This window comes from Heliconius melpomene, chromosome 8, assembly GCF_056956725.1.
Source record: "Heliconius melpomene rosina isolate 202511_hmr_F chromosome 8, ASM5695672v1, whole genome shotgun sequence".
Classification (NCBI taxonomy): domain Eukaryota; kingdom Metazoa; phylum Arthropoda; class Insecta; order Lepidoptera; family Nymphalidae; genus Heliconius; species Heliconius melpomene.
The window spans coordinates 9,758,155-9,774,439 of NC_140396.1; the positions used below are offsets into that span (position 1 = coordinate 9,758,155).

General features: G+C 32.5%; 1 protein-coding gene and 1 non-coding gene across 6 annotated transcripts in view; one reads left to right on the top strand and one right to left on the bottom strand.

Moving 5' to 3' along the window:
• Window positions 1-16,285, bottom strand: part of LOC146537060 (AMP deaminase 2-like) — a 31,359-nt gene extending 15,074 nt beyond the window's left edge. For 2 of the 5 annotated variants that reach the window (XM_085189246.1, XM_085189247.1), the window contains exon 1: window positions 15,717-16,285. In XM_085189246.1, coding sequence (XP_085045372.1) covers window positions 15,717-15,825 — 109 coding nt within the window. In that variant the 5' untranslated portion in view covers window positions 15,826-16,285. Of the gene's footprint in view, window positions 1-4,292; window positions 4,472-8,700; window positions 8,797-13,784; window positions 13,933-15,716 lie in introns of those variants that run through there. The other 3 variants (XM_085189245.1, XM_085189242.1, XM_085189243.1) reach the window with 3 other exon arrangements.
• Window positions 7,932-8,023, top strand: TRNAY-GUA (transfer RNA tyrosine (anticodon GUA)). The gene is given in 2 exon segments: window positions 7,932-7,968; window positions 7,988-8,023. It is a non-coding gene; the product is annotated as a tRNA-Tyr (tRNA).

A 16,285-nucleotide genomic window follows, 5' to 3' on the forward strand; every position in this document is an offset into this window, starting at 1 on the left:
AAAAAGATGTGGAACAGCGTCTAGCTGTAACGTTTCCTGGAAACGTGAAAATGATATTCAAATTTCAAATAATTTTATTCAAAATAAAAAGTTACAAGCTTCATTTTTTGAACGTCAAATAATTTACCACCAGTTCACTAAAGTTAATGCCTCAGACCTTATTATTAATTCTCCGTAAACAATTATTATTTTTTTCTCCGTTCTGATAAGATAAAATGTGGTTTTCAGTTGACACTCGACAAGCATGACTAAAATTAGGGTGGAAAGCGTAGAACGAAGTGTTCAACACTAGGTTCTCTCTGTCCTAATCTATAAACACTAGGTTCTCTCTGTCTATATGCAGAGTAAATAAACGTGAAATTAAAAAATAAAGATATTTTTTGTTTTTATTTTCCCTGGACTAGGTTTTTGCGTATCTATCCTGTATTCATATTACGTATCACATATTTATGAAGAGCGATTACCATCTGGCCTTCGAGACTCTTATAGTGGGGCTAACCTTGTAGTTAGACTAGCCATAATAATACTTATTTATGCTTTAAGGATTGCTTTGGGTGCCCTTCGAAATATTGCAGAATATGTTTAGCTGACTTCAAAAAAGGAGGTTATCAGTTCGGCGTATAAGTATGTATGTGATTTCGTACGTGTGCTATTTTATATTATTTTCTTAATTACGCATCTACCAAAAAACCACAAGAGCGATAGATAACAGAAGAAACTAAGGAGAATTAGATATTTTATATTTACATTTTCAATTCAATATCGGCACCAAATACGGAGGCATTCTCTTTTTGGTGTTTAAATTTTTTTAAAACATAATATTTAAGTATGTTGTTATTTTATCACGTACTAGCGGCCCGCTCGCGGTTTCACCCGCGTGAACTATGTTATTATTAATTTCTGTCTCCATGACTACGTCCTAGTGACGTCTATGCAAAATTTGAGACTCCTAGCATTTGTAGTAACGAAGTTTCATACAAACTTTCCACTCCAAAAACAACCCCTTAGAAGTCGAATATTGCAAATTCCCGTCTTAGCGAGCACCTACGTCCTATAAGTAACTCCTATGCAAAATTTGAGATTCCTAGCACATATGGTTTCTACGATTTCGTGATGAGTGAGTGACCTTTCGATTTTATATATATAGATTAATAAAATATTATATCCAAATCTATAAATAAATATTTAGTAAAAGGGACTAAAAACGTAATATTTTTAGAACATTCTTCAATTGAACTCTATGATCAATACCACATGTGAATCATTCACAGTGCTCATACATAATCTATTGCTAGGCCGTTCTCTAGGAAAACTCCATCAAATGGCTATACAATAATCTGTGAGTATCAGGTCAAGGCTTCCAACTTAGTATTCAACATATTAAAGTAATGAAGTCCCACTGCAGATAGCTGGCTTATCTCTAGATATAATAGATAGATACAGTAGTGTTATCTCATTTTTTATCTACTACTACATTCCGGGTCAAATTATAAGAATAGAATTATAATCCTTAATATAATTGAAGATTAAATAATATTTAGAAATGTATAAAATATGAAAGTAGCGGGAATCGAACTCACGTCTCTTGGAAACTACGCAAGCGCTCCACGTCTAGTCATTAAACTATAGTTTTTATCGAGCTATATCGAAATGGTTTACATTTTTATATATTTCTTACTCGTTAGTATGTGAATAAGAACTTTAATGAACATTAAAATAACTTAGAATGTTTTAAAAGTCCCGCATGTAACAGAATAGGCAGCGGGAGCCTCCACTTTCCGCCAAATGCTGGAGGCATTGAGTGTTGAGTGGCGAAACTCAACGCCGTACTTTTAGCCTCGGCACCAGAGTAAAAAAATTAAAATATTAAATATTGCATTTTACTGTTTCCTGAATGGAAATCAAACCCACAACTTGCCGCGTTCATCGTCACGTCTTGAGAGACTTGAGGGACTCTCTTTAAACCTTTCATTACGTTTTAGGTTCACTATCAGATGTTGTCCATGTTTAAGAAATTCAATTGTATAACATCGTTCGCGTTGACTACAAAATGTAAAATTCGTTTTCCTCCTCGTAGAAATTTCAGGGAACCCTCTCTTAGTACTTCCCCATTCTCCCCAAGGAACATGCTAGATTTCAGGTTTTCACTCAAAAATTTTTTGGCTGTGCGTTGTATCTAAGTCACTTAGTAACGGAAGAGTACTGTTATATGAATTTTTTTTTATATTTTTTATGCTTTTATGTCTTATTATTGAAAGTGTGTGTACAAAACCATTAATCTCTTCTTTTGTGCATCATTTGTTTAGTTTTATTTCCAAGCGGCTTAAACGCGTAAATTAGTGGACTGTCTTTATTTTTCTATTGCCCTATAAAGATATGAAGGATTATGATAGCAAAGACCGCTCAAAAATTAAATGGCCACACATATCTATTTTATCAGTCATTTCTTATTTAATAAGAGATGAAAATTTTATATAACGTAATAATATTTTTTCGTCTTCTTTTTCGTTCCTTTTCCCTTTTAAAAAATCGACTTTTTTTGTTTGGCGTGATATTAAGATATTCGTCCATATGTCGCGCACATACCTAATACAAATTTAAGACTTATGTAATTTTCTCGTGGATAACATTGTCAGAAATGGACCGTTTAAATGGAACTACACAGGAAGCATCCGCTTTCAAATAAAAAAAGAATCATCAAAATCGATTCACCCAGTCAAAAGTTCTGAGGTAACAAAAATAAAAAAATATAAATACACTTAAATTGATAACCGCCTTACAGAAGTTGGTTATAATACGAATATTTGCAAGAAATAAAGTCCGTATCTCTCAACAAGGTGTACAAAATTAAAATAAACATATTAATTAGCTGGCACTGCTAATTAATATGGAATCTGTAAAACAATACTGAATTAAAATGCAGGCAGTGTAGGTACATCGCCACTTCACCGATATACCTACGCTATTTTATAAATTATACACACAAAAGTACATATGAATTATGAATTTAGGTTTACCTGCGGCTTCTCCCGTTTGGTCAAAATTAAAAAATATATATACATTGACAACATTTACTTACAACATTTACTGTATTGTATTAGCTACTAACTCCTAAATAAAATTATATACTTTTAAGAGTTAGTGAGAGTGAGAGAGTTAGTATGTATTGTATATGTAGTCGTACTATATTATATTGTCGAGAGTCCAAGAAAAAAATAAATAGGAATAAATAAATAAAGTAAAAAAAACCACGGAAAAAAATATTGTTAGCTTAAGAGCGTTCAAAAGCATGGTGCAGTTTTTAAAAACGGATCTCAACTCTGAAATCGGTCGTAAGACACCGTTTTCATTCATTTATAATCTACGAATGAAAACGCTATCTCAAGATAGATCTCAGAGTTGCTATTGGACCTTTTACGGTTTTCTCTACTAACATCACAAAATCTATATAAAGCGTAACTACAAAGTAAACATATATTTAAAAAAAAAACAGTTAAGTGATAAGGGCGTGTCTATATAATATAGAATCGCAAAGAAACGCAATGCGTCTCTAGACGTTCCACATTGGGCTGGTGCCAGGATATCCCCCATTAAAGTAAATAGTTACCTATTTTTTACTTTGTAGCTCATCGTACAGTCTGTTACAGTCATGTCATTTTAATGGGAAAACTTTGTTTTATGTTATTTATATAATTTTAGTATATGATTGTAGCCCCTCTATGAGCCACTGGCTGTTGGTTCAATTCCCACTCGAGGAAATGAAATATATATATTTTTTTTCTTTTCCTCGTTCTGGTAACGAGGCAATGTGCGGCATCGTGAGTCCCGCTTCCGCTACTCCTCAATATGCAATATCTCTAGAATTTAGCATAAAGTTGGGAACGGAAGTGTCTTAATGGGATCGGAGTGTCTTAATACTATGTTCCCAAGTTCTCTCCTGTAATATATTTTTATAAAGGTAGATGGTATAGAGAGATATCTATTTAATGATTAATAATAAAATAATGAAATGATAATGTAATTATAGTTCAAGAATCGCATTTTTAATGGTACCTCCGTCATAGCGTGTCGTGTCACGGCGCAGTGGAATATCCAACTACATACTTACCTTTCATGATTTGGAGTTTGATCCTAGACCAAATAAATGATTAAAATTAATAAATTAATTTACTTTCATTTCTCCTGTTAAAATAATAAGATATCATTGAAATTGAACTTAAAGCAGAGAACGAGTGTCTTTACACTAGATTCTCGTCGCCTGTCACCTAAACATAAGAATATAAAATATTTACGGTTTTCTTCCGGTTTCTCTTCTTGCGCGTCGGACGGCGCACGCACACGCGCTCGCACATGCCACAAGTCCTTGTCGAAACTGTACATCACTGTGTCACTTCATACATTTACACTATTTTCCTTTTACTATTCAAGGACTAATTATACGAGACTAACGATTAATAATTAATTAAGATATCTGAATGTAATTGATTTAATTAAAATAAAAACTATTAATAATAAATTCGACATTTTTTGTTATAAAAAATATAATGTAATGGCATACGTTCGCGTATAACTTATATTATATTTATTAGAACATTTATTAAACAAACTCTACCAAAAGTTTTTTAAGCTAAAAACTTGTTTTTAACACTTAGTAACGAATTATTAATATTATCGCACTATATACAAAGAGCTATCATCAATAAGGTTATCGTTGTAGGCGTCTTGTATTCGCGTTTTATTATTAATAGAACAAATAAACTGTTTTGTTTGGAAAATTTTAAATTACATAGTATGATGCAATCACAGCGTGAGAAGCTGCTGCTCTAGGTATAAATTATTCGCTAATTGCTAATAGTAATAAGCTTCCGTTGCTTCTATTGCGAGACGCGTAATTTACATATAAATATTCTAATATAATGAACAGGCAACAACTAAAATAAAAAAATATGAATTCAAGCCTTTTTACGCCTAATGGTAGACAGTTTTCGCCCAAGGATCTCCAAGAAAAATTAAAAGTATAATGTCCTACATAAATTACTTCAAAATCATCTCCAAATACAGAATAAGTACGTACTTATTTACTGTACAAATATCTATTTTTAGTATATATGGATTGAATCGTGGAAATAAATTATAGCTAGCTGTTTCCTATTAGAGTCAAGCTAATCTATTTAATTTATCATATCGGAACTAAATCGGAATTAAAAATAAAAGTTATAACTGTATAAAATATATCGTCTAATTACACATTTTTAATATATAACATTAATAACACATTTATGTAGCGCAGTGGTATCAGCGAGTGACTGTTATGCTTTACACAGGGGAAAAAAATATTATGTATTTTCATTTGTTTTTGGTATGATGGAAAAAGCAAGAGAATTCGGCGGAAAATCTAAAACGGAGTGCCTTTACCACAAGGGTTCCCTCTGCCCACCCTGCTATATACGGGATACAGAGTGAAGTTGAAAAAAAAAACGACAAGTGGTGATAATCAAGCACAACAGCTACACATCACGCCCTAACGTCAGGGAGCGGCAGTCGACCACTCTACAGTCAATTTATGGGCTTATTGCCACTTTTCCGAACTATATTAGCTAACAAATTAATTATTGATCGCACATACAGCAACATTGTTAACTATTCTGGGACAATAATACGCCTTTGTAGGCCTAGTACGTCATGGCGAGCGTAGGCAGAGGGAACCTAGTGTTAAGACAGAACGGCGAACGGACAGACAGAAGATTGTATTTTGAGTGGCGGAACTCTATGCCGCGCTTTGGCACGATACCAGAGCGAAGAAACTGGAAATATTAAATATTTAATTTCCTCGAGTGGTAATCGAACCCACAATCTGTTATGTTTATAGTCACATTTTGTTCCTCTGCGCTACGACTGGCCTCTAGCTTCCCGATGCTTCGAAAAAAATAATTAATATTTTATTGTAATAATATTTTTAGTACTAAAATTATATATTTTTAACATTTTGCTGCTGTGGGATTGTGAAAAATTAACACAAATATAATATATAAATAAAATGAAAAATATAAACATAAAAGATGAGATCTTTTGTGAAAATAAGAATTGCAGCGACAATAAAAGACTGTTTGTTATTAGTGGATGAAAACGTCTATTTTAAGAGTTCCTCGGGCGAAGGCTGTGACGCAACGTTTTATCATCCACTGTACTCGGCACGGGGCAAGGTTAAGTGATAAGGGGTCAAATTTACAACGTACTAACGAATATTTTTAATATGTAGTTTAAAATATATAATAATCATTTTTTATTTCATATTATTTAATTAGATATTAGGAAACTAAATAATATTTTAAATAATAATATTAAAATATAATATATTTATGTAAAATTGATAGTAATTTCAAATTTTAATAGGTTAATGTTATTTCAAGTGCGGTCGCTCGTCGCCCACAATCTAATACGGTGTTTATAAACAACTCTTCCAATTACAAAAATGTATCCTGCTTATAACGTGATCCGTCGTCAACATCATATTAAAAGACGAAAATATAAAAATCTTTATATCCAACTTAAATTTCTTAAGCTTTAATTCACTAAAATATTATCAAATTAATAATAATATAAATAATTAACAAATATGTGAATGTTATTTACAACGATTTCACATTCATAAACGTATACACATTTAACTCGAAACAGCTGTTAAGCAGTTGCCATAGCACATTTAACTAAAAAGTTAACGCATTTAACTAAAACATTAAAAAAACAATTGATATTACAATAAATATTAAATAATATATAACGTAAGAAGAATATATCGTATATATTATACATATGCCACGCGACGGTGCAAAACTGTAATGGCCGCTAGTGCGCGACGGCGGAGTATCGCGGACTGACTGACTGACTACTGCGAGTGGGACTGAGGCTACCCGTCTTGCCCCCAATAACACCTTATTCATATGCAAAAATGTTATTATAATTCAGTTTTATTATCTGTACTTATATATAACTTTGGATCATTTGTAAAAATATATTAATTATTTCCTAATAATAAATTATAATATTATTTACAATTTTACATAGGGCAGCGGCACGTCTGCTACCCTATGTAAAATTGTAAATAATCCATATGCCCATTGCGGTATAATGTCTGATTTAAACGTGTCGATTGTGGGTTCGAAAAAGTTGAAGAGTTGTGCTCGGAAGATAGGGTGTCATGATGCTGGACCAGCTAACTGTAGCTAAAAAATACATAAGTAGTAGCAGAAGTTAAAAATTTACAAAAGTAGCAATTATTTAATAATGTATAATTATAAAAAAATGGGTAAAATAATTTAAAAATTCAAACTTAAATGAAATAAAAATACTAAATAATAATATGTAACATAAAATATGTATATTATTAAATGTATTTTTATAACAATTTATATTTAAAAATGTAAAATTGATTCCTCTTGTATAATAGGAGTACACATATATATTGTGTAACAAAATACATAATATTGGCGAAATTAATTGTGCTCAACTGGCACGCTCGAAACGCCATATTTCAAGAATTCAATTCAATTCAACAAAATACATATTTTCATTACTAGTAATAATTTAAAAGTGACGTTTGATTCGGCGAACGAATTTGTTATGTCACTATGAATATCAGTATTCTGTTAGTATAACAAAACACTATCGCAACATACCCGAACTAGCCCTTCATTCTTTTCCTCATTTTACTTAAATTATCTTATGAATAGAACCCATGCTATATTGAATAGTACACAGTACAAGACGTTCGCTTGTGTAATCCGGAATCGAATTCCGGATTCCGGACTCACAACTGTCGTGAACAAACACGTTCTAGCTGTCACCAAATAAAATACCAATAAATTTTAGTTTCACTTTCTAAAACAACTTCGTTGTCGCAAATTATATCATGTTTCGCCCACACACGTATACCTTCGATAGCTCAGTTGGTAGAGCGGTGGACTGTAGAGGTGTAATTATCATTGATATCCATAGGTCGCTGGTTCAAATCCGGCTCGAAGGAATTTTTTGCTTTCTTTTTTTGATTATATTTTTTGCAAAATAGTTTAAAAAAATAGTTAAAAACTCATAGTCATAGTAAATAACAATTACATCTTGCAAAATTACAAACTGTTTAAACATTAAAAATGACAATTATGTTTTCAGCTTCATCTTGTAACTCGCATATAGCAAAGGGCAGGATACCCTCCTGGCGGAGCGAGCCTAGTGTTAAAACACTCCGTTCCCCACTTTCCGCTGAATATTCGAGTCATTGCGTGTTGAGTTCTCAACGCTTTGCCCCGATACCAGAGCAAAAAAATGAAAATATTAAATATTTCATATCTTCGAGTGGGAATCAAACCCGCAACTTGTCGCTTTTACAATGGCACGCTTGTGCCACTGCATCACGACAGTCTCAAAATCTATTAACTTACGCCCAATATTAATAATGTATCTCCTATCTCCAGTTAACGTCTATCTCGTACAGTCCGACATATCTATCCAATCACTAACCTGCATGCCTACCTCCATCTCTGTCTATTTCAATCTATGGTAGCAATTTTTGGATTAGGATTGGTTATTAACATTGGGCGTTAGCCTACAACCCCTTTATAAAACATGTTAGTAAAAAAAACAACACACAAGAGCTAATTAAATAAGTAATTAAGGAAAAATAAATAAATAAGTAAATGAACTTACGAGTGTCATCAAAAAACGAGTCCGTTATAATAAGCGGCGACCGGGAGCCGTCCTGCACACCTCGCGACGACATCACTCCTTACTCTACCACATCTCCTGAACATTCATGTGTTTAATGTTCTTTATTATTGAAAATATATATGCGATTTAGATATTATTATAATATAATTGACGTATAAGCGATGCAACTTTCTGTTTCGTATTTTCTTATCAGCTTCATATATAGCGTAGTAAGCAGAGAAATTAACAATCCTAGACGATTTATTTGAATTTCGGAACTCAACACCGCGCGCTGTTTTTCCAGAGCCGTATAATAAAAACATTGATAATATTTAATACTATGTGGATCGAATCCACTAGTCGTGTTTATAGGCAGACCTTGCCCCACTCAGCCGCAATGGCCACCTACCACTATATATTTTATATTTAATTTAATTATATTAATTTTCTACAGTACAGTATTTTATTTACCTACATTAAATTTAAATTAAAATTTTGGAAAACTTGAACCTATATATAATTGCAATATTCAAGTCAAATCAAATCGCAGGACAGACTTCTATATCATACAATAGAAACAATAAATGTATGTAGAAATATGGTGATCGGGTCACTGATAAACCAACACAAATACTTAGTAGATGATATTTGATATTTTTGATTGTAAAGCTTGCCTGGAAAAGTTCACCTGTTATATGGTATGGTATCTGAGCTGTTGTCGGTGGTCGGTCGGTGGTCGGTGTCTGAGTAAGCTGACAACGTCTCTATAATAAGATGGAGAGTAAGAAACGGAGTGTCTTTGCAGTAGATCTCCTTTGCCTGTCGTGCTATGTAAAAAAAAGTTAAAAAAGCAAAAAAAGAACATCTCTCCAATTACGGTGGTCGAGAACATACCGCTAACCTCAAAACAAACTCAAGCCGCAACTACTGATTACAAACAAAAATTTGGTATTAGCAACAGCAACACGTGGCGTGACAGTAAACAGAGGTGTTATTGCTCTCAATGCGGACGACCTTCGTGTAAATATACCGGAGTACCGACAACCGGCCCGTGGACGTGCCGGCGTGCCAGCGTGCCAGCGTGCCAGTGCAGTCCGAGACTAAAATCACGAATTTCATTTTAATTCCATAATTGTAGTCTCTTTGTGATGACGCGAGGTTGATGATCTTTAAATAAATTTATGTGACTTTTGCCCGATTTTTAAGTGTTTACTAAATAAATGCGACAGAATTTTCTTGATATATTACATCTACCATATTATAGTAGTAAGTGTTGTTGATAAAAAAGTAAAGAAATTAATTTTGAAACGTTGTTAAAGATAATAAAAAGTTTAATTTTAGCTATATTTCTAATATTATATATTAGCAGTTTTAATAGTAGTTGGGACCAATAAGAACAGAGATTACAATCCTATTAGAGGGAAAATTTTAGTTTCTTATCATATATTTTTCTAGATAGATAAGAAAATGAGGCGACTTATCGCCAATGCAAATCGATTTTACAACTTTTTGGACTAAACATATTGATTTAGCTTCGTAAAACAAAGTTATAAGCTTGGTAATGGCTGCTTGTCACCAAGGCAGTATAGGTAAAGATACAAACAGATTCTAAATAACAAATATAAATATATTTTCAATATACATTGTAATACAATAAACAAAAGCAATGTAGACAACAGCATTGAAAATATACTCTAACAATTGACGTGAAATCAATGATTTTTTATAGACTTCTACTAAGAAAGTGTAATTTATACATTCTTTATTAAATCGATACACTTTATAAATATGTAACATATAAAAATATAAAAGTAAATAAGAGGATATACATATATGTATATACAAGATGAAAATTTGGGATGTGTTCCAATGAATTTAATCCCTCAGATTGAATTGTCATCGATCTCAGATCGACATAGGCGAGTGAAAGAAACGTATGTTGCCAACGTACCTACGCATATATATGTACTTAATTGTACCTGACTTTACTCTCAAAATTCATAATTACAGCGTGGATATGATTCATTAAAAATAATAACGATATTCGATTTCTATTACACTCGACAGATGTGGTGCCTGAAAAATTGGCATACATATGTACATTGACGAAATCTCATGGTATAGTTGGTATAGGTACACATCAACTGCAGCACCACCAATCACTTATTAAAAATTCAGAAACTTATTCAATTATACACACAGTTTTAACGAAATCGATCCAAATGTATAACCTACCAAAAACAAATCAGCTTCACGCTGTATCCAGCACAAAGGAGGATAGGTAGAGGAAACCTAGTGTTGAGACACTCCATTCTCCACTTTCCACCAAATTCTGGAGGCATTGCGTGTTGAGTGACGGAAATCAACGCCGCGATTTGAGGAATGGAAATATAAATTTAAATAAATATTTAATTTCCTTGAATAGGGATCGATCCCACAACCAGTCTGGTTTACAGCCTGACTTCGTGTCGACTGTTCGCTCGTGTCTATTGTATATCTAAGTAATATATTAGTATAGATACTATGTTTAATCTGATAAGATTTAGATGTATCGCTTTCTAATTTCAGATGAGATGTGACAATTGTACAGCAGCTGAAGCAAGCTACCAACTTTTTCATACATACAAAGATTAATTACACATACTCGTATTATACGAGGCCAGTCGATACGCAAGGGCAAAAACGTGCGATTGTTATGGCGGCAAGTTGTGGGTTCGATTCCTACTCGAGAAAATGAAATATTTAATATTTTTATTTCCTCGTGTGGTAACGAAGACGAGGAGAACGGCGTCGATTTTCGCCACTTAAAACGCAATGTCTCCAGAATTAGGCCGAAAGAGGGAACGGAAGTAACTAAATGGTAACAGAGTGTCTTAACACAGGTCCCAGGTAAGTGTGATATGCATGAAGCATTACCTTTTTTTAGTATCCAACACAAATAGTTCAACCAAACAAATTCTTCGGCTTTTTATATTATTTAGAAGTTAATTTGAAATGAGGCATATTATGTGAAATACACAAATTACTTTTAAGCAGCAGGTAGATACTTATTTTTTTCTTAGTTATAATATTTTAAAGTGAATATGATATTAAAAAAAGCCATTACAATACAGCATCTGACAATAAACACGGTGGGCGGAAAGTGATGAACGGAATATCGTAACACTCTAATCTACTAGCTACTAGCCTAATCTGCTCTATGTAGGAGAGTAAAACTACAAAAAAATACACGGAACGTTTTTTTCTCCTGTGTTTTCAACGAAAGACTCATCATAAACCAATAAATAAGTATTTCCAAAACTCACATTTTTCTTAATACGATAAAATTAATTTATTGTTTTCCCTCTGAACTAATAAGCAACTGTTGAAAAGGCGGTCTATTTTCGGCGGCCACCGTCGCCAGACTCCCACGCACCTGCACGAAGCGCCGAGTCAAAGACCTATCAATTATATGCTTCAAAATAAGTATTATTTAGCTGCATATGCATACGTTGTAGTACTTACTCAGTTGAAACGATATTGCGTTGATTTCTTTGTATCTTGGTAATAAATCGCTCTCAATTCTGAAATCAATCTTGAGATGCAGTTTTCATTTATTGATTATAATTTAGGAATGAAAACGGCATCTCAAGATCGATAATCGATAATAGAAATACAGGCCTAACTTGTACGTACAGCTAGCTTTGAAATATCTAAGAATTGTGTATGACACAAGTAGTACTACAGTCTAAGTGGCCCACTAAGGTTGAAACGACTGACGTGATGTAATTTTAAATAAAAACATAAATCATTTTCTTTACAATATAGTAAATAAGTATATCTATATATATAAAATCGAAAGGTCACTCACTCATCACGAAATCTCAGAAACTACAAGTGCTAGGAATCCCAAATTTTGCATAGGAGTTATTTATAGGACGTAGGTGCTCGCTAAGACGGGAATTTGCAATATTCGACTTCTAAGGGGTTGTTTTTGGGGTCGAAAGTTTGTATGAAACTTCGTTACTACAAATGCTAGGAGTCTCAAATTTTGCATAGACGTCACTAGGACGTAGTCATGGAGACAGAAATTAATAATAACATAGTTCACGCGGGTGAAACCGCGAGCGGGCCGCTAGTTAATGTATAATATTAAGCCAAACTTATTGAAGCTGATACCTGTCATCTTAACAAATCTGAATCTTAAGTCGACTACGACTTAAGTCGACTACGACTATTTACTATCTATTTATTACGACTTTTAGTAATAAATAGATAGTAAATACCTAAAGAGCGATAAACAAGAAAATTGTTATCATGTTTGTATCGATAAATTTTCTTTAATGCTTGGTGACGCAGAATGGAGAGAAAATAGAGAAATAAAGGCTATTTGAAAATATTTTCTTTGCCTACAATGCAAATATAGCTGTGTGATGTGAAACATAATTTTATCGTAGTTTATAGGCTATTGTAACCAAAATATATTCATACTTAAGTCACATGATAATACCTACCAACGTAATCTGATAATTAACGGAACGAGCTTGCAATATAATATGCGTTAATACAGCGAATGTAATGTGAATAATATTATTATATATGCTTGCTTTTGCGATAACAAATATTTAGAATTTCTATAAATAATAACAATCTAGCTTGAACAGTATAACTCCTTAGTTGAAATCTTTTTAAAAAGATGGTCATTTACATCGAAAACAGTATTTATCATGATTTTTTTTTAAAACAAAAAATAATAAATAACCCAACATTAAAAGTCACTTTCTTATAAAAGTTTTCAAAATGCCAATTTTTATATTATTGTTATGTTAATGATATTTATATTATTTTACCAGAAGATTGGCCAAAAGATATTAAATGTATGCATATAATTTGAATAATTTAAGAACTGAATTGAATAATTTAATATAAGATACAGTCACATTCAGCAAACGCAAATAGTAATCTTGCAGTACTTAGTAACAAATAATAAGAAATGACAAATAGCTGGCAACTGGAGGAACACAAAACGTATCATCATACAGTACCAGAATGAAACAGGAAGTCGCATCGTATTACTCAACGTTTCGGTCGACAAAATCGCTAACCTGCTTTAACACTTCACTAGGTATCTTTTGTATAAGTTTTTTTTTTATTTAGATGTATTTTCCCGCGAAACACGCTGTTGTGTGGAGGTTTAGGTGAGCACTGAGCGCGGGCTGGCAACTACACAAATAACTAATGTACGTTTTGTATTTCACACAATCGTGTGACGCCGCGGCGGCACCAATCTATCAACCTTGACGGATCCTCCTTTATTTGTGATAGATAAGCGTGAAAATTTACCAATAACAAGTTGAAAGGCTTTTCTGTTGAGGAATTATAATTATTTATTATAAAAAGATCCGTTTGGGGCCGTTATGGTATAGCGGCACAGTGTCTATACGCGCGTATTGTAAGCGCGACGGTTGTGTTAGATTCCCACACGGGAGGATAAATTATTTTCATTTCCCGCAATGTTTTGAAAAATTTGATAGTATGTGAGGAAGTCAAAATTCAATTTCATTGAGCATGACGGGTACTTTAAATTAAATTGACGCTCACGTGTTAAGGTTTACAATATGTTCAAATATAATATGTGCGCATTTGAATTCTAATATACATTTGAGTTAAACGAAGGAGTTCAAAATTATAACGGTGGTATAAAAAATATTAAGTTGATAACGTCTGGGAATCGCATCCAAAAACCGCGGCAGTAGGTAACTGAATGTCTTGACACTGGGTATCGTTTTCCTACCCTGCTCCATCCTATGTGTGGTCAAGATCAAAGGACAAAATTTACGCTATTTTGGATTTTTAGTGAACAATAGTTTATATCAAACAAATACGGAAAATTGGTAATGGAAATTTCTCAGAACCATCATTTCTGAGCTATATTTAGCGAATCTCAAACTCAAACGAATTTTGGTATTTTGGTTAAACAGTTTGGCATATAAATTTACAAAATATACATTGAGAGTTAACAAACAAAAAGTTAAATAAGTTCAGCCACTACCAGTGCTTATTGTAGGTCACAGGTGCTCTCTGTTTACGCTGCAGAAGGGCGAGGAATGCTATGCTATGATAAAAAGATATTTTCTTGAGAATCATTATAGAGCAAAAGATGTAAGTTTCACTTGCGCATACAAAAAAATATTATACAAAGAAAATACACTTCTCGTCTTTTTATCTCACGTTAAAATCCCTAATATAAATATAACTAGATTGGGCTGCCATTATCTAAAAGCTAAATATAAGATACTTACATACTTACTACATATCTCGGCTACTTATGAATATAAAAAGTATTTATTATTAATAATTTATGTATAATAAATTATGTATATCTTCGTCTTTATATTCGTGAAAACCGCATTAAAATCCGTTGTGTAGTTTAAAAGATCTAAGCGTATCTACATTAGTATAGAAAATATTTTTTTATATCAAGTATACTTATGTATACAATTTTAAATTTTCTTTTTACCACTTATTGGTTTTCTTTAAGAAAACTCAATTAAAATAAAATAATGGAACATTTCTAAGAAAAGATATTATTTATGTTGAATCATGTCTTACTAGGAATCAGCTGTTTTCATTATTGATCCTATTACGAGTCTAGGAGGAAAGTGATTTCCACGCCGCCTATGTTGATGTTATCAGCATCTTCTTAATCTAGTCGGGTTATACTAAGCAAAATAAAACATTTCCACAAAGCCGCACTCGCGTTTCAATATTAAAAAGAGTGTTGAAGGAGTTTATTGTTTATTTATTTGTAGAAATACACATACGTACATAGTTATTGGTATACTTACATATTTTAAAATAATTAACATTAAGTATTGTAATTAATAATTATGTATTATATCAAATGCATTAAGCATTTGTTTTAATATAAGTTAACTATGAATTCAAGTACCTGACAAAGCTAAATTTATTAAAGACTTACCTTTAAACATAAAAAATATTAATACATGAAACGACATGTTACAAAAAGTACTAACCAATGCGTTTACTGAGATGCGGCGTGGTACTCTCCGGGTCCTCCTCCTCAACGTCAACATCAAAAGAAAAAGGAAAACTCTTTGTGGAGCCGACGAAACCTGCGGCCATAGTAAATATAACAAAACGCTCGCGAAACAACCGCCCGGCAAACGATAACACCGCTACTGGAAGTGGAGCCTGAAGCCGCTGGAATTATTTTATGTATTTTACTGGGCTACCAGTTACAAAAATGCTAAATTGATTACTTTTTTAATTTTTTTTTTATCTATTACAATATCTAGTGCGTTAGATATTTCACAATTCAGTAATAATGATGATAAAGTTGATAATGGTTAAGTGTATTTTTAGGCGGTAAAACGTAAGTCGCAAACGCAATAACTTTGCCTTAAGCCTGAAAGAACCAATATGAATCAGTGTAACTTTATTCCATCAGTCATGTATTCAAATACAGGTAAGCGTCTTGTACTTAAAAAGCGTTGCCGAAATATATTAATTTCAATGATAAGAAAAGAATTAAAGTAATTAATAAGTTAAAACTGAATTATTATATCAGGAATTTTTATCAACC